The sequence below is a fragment of the Mesitornis unicolor genome, unplaced genomic scaffold (genome assembly GCF_000695765.1).
Source record: "Mesitornis unicolor isolate BGI_N332 unplaced genomic scaffold, ASM69576v1 scaffold25262, whole genome shotgun sequence".
Lineage (NCBI taxonomy): Eukaryota > Metazoa > Chordata > Aves > Mesitornithiformes > Mesitornithidae > Mesitornis > Mesitornis unicolor.
Window position 1 is genome coordinate 19681 of NW_010170186.1, and position 4474 is coordinate 24154.

General features: G+C 41.3%; 1 protein-coding gene across 1 annotated transcript; it reads left to right on the forward strand.

The window, feature by feature from the left end:
* The first annotated feature begins 2003 nt into the window (after positions 1–2003).
* On the forward strand, positions 2004–3239 carry LOC104536878 (E3 ubiquitin-protein ligase SHPRH-like). The gene is made up of 2 exons (XM_010179615.1): positions 2004–2669; positions 3078–3239. Exons 1-2 carry the CDS (start codon positions 2028–2030, stop codon positions 3237–3239), a joined length of 804 nt encoding a protein of 267 aa, XP_010177917.1. The 5' UTR covers positions 2004–2027.
* The last annotated feature ends 1235 nt before the right edge of the window (positions 3240–4474 follow it).

Sequence of the window (4474 nt, forward strand, 5' to 3'; positions counted from 1 at the left end):
TCCCTCCTTCGGTACGTTGGTGGCGGCTGGCTCTGCTCCCCATCTTCCCCTCACTCGCGCGGCTCCGGGGGTCGCAGCGGGCGGCCGTCCTTATCCTGAGCTCGGGAGGGCGATGGCCTGCCTGTCCGCTCGCCTTGCTGGCCGTAGCGCGGCGGGGCGGCCTTCCGCGGCCGGCTGAGGGGTGGCGGCCCGGGGGCCTGTGCGTGTGCCCCTGGGGAGCGGTGGGCTGGCTCTGCTCCCCATCTTCCCCTCACTCGCGCGGCTCCGGGGGTCGCAGCGGGCGGCCGTCCTTATCCTGAGCTCGGGAGGGCGATGGCCTGCCTGTCCGCTCGCCTTGCTGGCCGTAGCGCGGCGGGGCGGCCTTCCGCGGCCGGCTGAGGGGTGGCGGCCCGGGGGCCTGTGCGTGTGCCCCTGGGGAGCGGTGGGTGCAATTTCTCGCCTGGTTAAGTGGGCTGGTGGGGGGTTGCGGCGGTGGGCAGGCAAACTGCAGTCACTTTGAGCTCTCCCGTAGCAGTTGTCGCGGGAGGTAAAATAGCGATTGCTGGCGCCTCCTTTCCGAGTTTCAAGTAACTTTCCTCGTTAGGGACGAGGAGACCCGGCCAGGTCCTGGTGACAGAGCAGGGTGGGGAGAGGGGATAGTGGCACCGAGGGGGGCACAGCGGCGGGAGGCTCGGTGTGGCGTCTGTGCGGAGCTAAAGCGGGGCTGTCCTGCAGGCCCCTTTTAATTCTCATTAATTATAAAATTTAGGGTTTGGTTGGGGGTTTTTTGGTAGGATCTTTTTATAATTATTCAGAATCCTAGGAATTCTGCCCAGTTCCAGCATAAACCGTTTTAATATTAGGATGTGGAGTACTGGATTTAGTATCTTAGAATACTTGGCTCTCATCTTCCTGCGTTTCTTTGAAACTTGCTTACAGAAGCTGAATTGACATAGACATCTAAATATCTTCCTGTCTTTGCTGACTAAGACATTTCTTTAACAACAGGTCATAAATCTGTTGCTGTGTTCAGGCTCCTTATGAAAACGGTACTTTTTAAGAAGGAAAGATTATTACTTGTTTGAGTATTTAAGTATGAGCATGTAGTTTTGAGTATGCAGTTACTGGTTTCCCAGATGGATCTAATATTCCATATTCTACTTCTTCATATGTATTGTTTAGCCTGTGTACTTTATTTTCTAGTATTTTATCCACAAAATCTGTTCACTTCCGAGGCTCAAGGCAAGGGGTTGGATGTGTATCTTGACTTAGCTTTGCAGTTAATCAGAATCAGTAAGACTATGCATTTAGTTTGGTGATTGGTCCCACCGAAATGCACAATAGAGTAAGTAAGGGCTCCTCTGCAAGCAGTTTGTCTGCCCAGGTCCCAGGATGCAAAGTTTCCTGGGAAAAATAAAGTATTCAATACTAGTAGGAAGGTCATTAGGAACTTCTGAGGACAGAACTTACATCTTAGGTTCTAAAGTATATTTTATGTAATGGCAGCTTCAGACTAGCCCTGTGTCAAGTTTGCTTAATGTTACATCTCAATGTAGGCTTCGAAAGAAAGGAAGAATTTTGTGTGTGTATTTTCCCCACATCCTCCTCTGAATCTCCTGTACCTCCTCCACTTTTGTTTGTGGAATTTCTTTTGCCATCTCCCTCCACCCCCACCTTTGAGGGATTCCACTGCTTCTCATTTTATATCTGTCCCACAGGATTCTAAGTAACAGCTGTGAAATGTAGTGTTCCTGTTGATCTCTGTGTATAGCTGTCTGGCAAAATGATAAGATATAGTACAAGGCAAATGCTTCGTGTCCAACTTTGTGTGATGACACAGCAGCAGGAGATGCTCTGTAAAACTAAATCTCTTTTGAACAGTTAGATTTATTTTTTTTTAGTGTGTATGTCTGTGTCCAAACCTTTTGCAAGTTTAGCAGCTACTGCACAGTGGGATTTCAGTGTGGGCATTGGGTTTTGTAATACTTATTGCTGTCTAATGTACTTCATCTCGCACAGACTGAAAATACTGTTGAGAAAACGTCAAAATGAGTAGTCGTCGAAAACGTGCACCTCCATCAAAAATAGATGAGGAGGAGAAGAAAAAGCTTTGCTGGAATATGCATGAAGACCGGAGAAATGAGGTGATAACATTAGATGATGAAACGACTAATGAGGACCATGTTCCAGGTCCAAGCACTTCTTCTGCATCCTTTGTTGTTATAAATGATGATAGCACTGATGAAGACCACATTCAAAAAGAAGGCAGTGGCTCAAAATCTGTTAAGTTTTTGACAGTTAATGATGAAGACGACTCTTATTCCATCTTGACTCCTGTGTCAGTACAGCTGAATATTATAGTCTTGCCATACCGTGTGGATGGGTCCTGGAAAGCCTTGTTGGGAGAATTTGCTCTTCATCTTCCTTCTGAGCAAATTATAATGGAAGAATTCCATGAAAGGAGCTTTACTTTGATGAGGGGAGAGTCTGATGATCAGCTGCAGGTCTGTGTTCATGAAAGAAGTGAAGAAGAGTACAGTAATGAAACAAAAGAATACCTGGGTACTTATGAGCAACGTATTTTGGTGGAACCTACTCTAAGTGGTGAAATATTGGAAGGCTTGAGATGGATGCAAAAGAAAAAGATTATTGGACTTTATCAAAGACCTGGAGAGGCTCAAGCTTTAAAGGTATGGGTTCATATATTTGTTTTGCATTTTAAAAGTTCTTTTTTGCTGTTGTTGTTTGAAATACAAAATAAAAACCTCTGAACAACGAGGTCTGGCAGCTACCCTGTATTTTTTCAACATGCTTATATAAATGTTTCCAGTGTGTTTTTTCCTAAAAATTTCTTTTTACTATTGCAGTGTCAGAAGTGCATTACACACAGGAATCACAGCTTTTATCTGCAATGTACTGTATCTTGTAAATGGTGATTTTAGTAGATTTATTGTATCTGTCTACATCTGCTAATTTTCAAAGGACTTTTTTCATACTCTTCTGTTTATAATATTCTTGTCTTTTTAACAGTTAATTAAAAAATTAACTATGTGATTATAATTAACAATTAAATAATTAACTGTATAACCATTTCACAGGTTGGAATTTACCTTTTGGAAACTGGACTGAGTAAACCAGAGTTTCTTAGTGATGGAGGTGGAAGACCCAAAAAAGCTAATCAGCTGATTCAAAAACTCATGGAAAAGTTCTATAGTTTTTTAGTTCCAGGTATTGTGACTCAGTTGAATGTTGATGAATAATTGTTGTTATTAAAGTATGTCTTTTTTTAGTAGTTCTAAATGTAAGGGAAAACAGTTATTCCTGCCATCTAAAACAACTTTATTTCAAGGTAATATTATAAGATAATTATCTCCATATTCTTATCTGACCATTAATCATATGCAAATTAGTTTATGGTCAAATTACAGGGGATAATATTCCTTCTTTACACAAGGCACTGAGGTACATAGAAGTTTGAGCCCTTAACTTTTTGGGAATAAATACAGTTTTCACTGATTCATATGAGTTGTTTGAACAGATCTACAGTAACTTGTCTGAGTTATACAGATACTGTTTGAAAGAACCAGGAATTAAGTTTAGGAAGCTTTTGTTCCTAGTTTGGTGCCTAACACACAACTGTGGCAACAGAATTTGTTTGGCTTATATTGTAGAGCTCTTACAATATAAACTACTACAAAATGCACATTTATGACAGTTTAAAGGATATACCACTGCAAATTTACAAATACTGGCCTTGTCATCATTTTGGAATTGAAGATGTATTTGCCAGATTATACTCGGTAGTGACACAATTTTTAGGGTGAACAATGGCTGCTTGATAGTGTGATGGCTTAGGAAACTCTTAAAAAACCCAACCCGGGTCTTGTCCCCAAATGTAGAATGGATTTGAAATGTTAGTTGAAGACTGACTCAATAACTGATTGTAATATACTCAGTTTCAGTGTTTTTGCAGAAGCAACAGAAGCCTAGCATCCCCTGCATAATTGTACTTAATTTCAAAAGGCAGAATTGTATAAAAAATTAGGCACCTTGCTAAAGAGAAGCCAAAAGGAAGAGCTTACAAACTAAAATCTGTAAACCCATGTCTGCTGCAAAGAACAAATGTGCAACTTTCAGAAAAGACTTGCAATATACCAAGAGAAGGGCCAGTGTAGCTAAGTATGTGAGGAAGAGAAGATACTGCACATAAGAAGTCATCTCTCAAAAAGCTGAAGTAATGTGACTGAAGCGAATTTGTCAGTTTAGGTTTAAAAGCACAATAAAGCAGATCCAAAAAGAAGTCTGAAGAGTGAATAGTTTAAAATACGGAAATGAATAATAATGTTTTTTAAATGCATTAGGAGAAATACATTATCATAAATGCATTAGAAGCAGAATATCTGCCAGAGAATTAATAGACTTGAGATGACTAAGGCACATGAAAGAGTTCTGAAATAAAGTAATGCTATAACAGGAAGCATGATTTTCTCTGCAT

Bases quoted from the DNA above. Each gene is read 5' to 3' on its own strand.
- LOC104536878 (XM_010179615.1), top strand. From the start codon at position 2,028: ATGAGTAGTCGTCGAAAACGTGCACCTCCATCAAAAATAGATGAGGAG. The intron at 2,670-3,077 runs GTATGGGTTCAT...ACCATTTCACAG, and splicing joins GAGAGGCTCAAGCTTTAAAG to GTTGGAATTTACCTTTTGGA.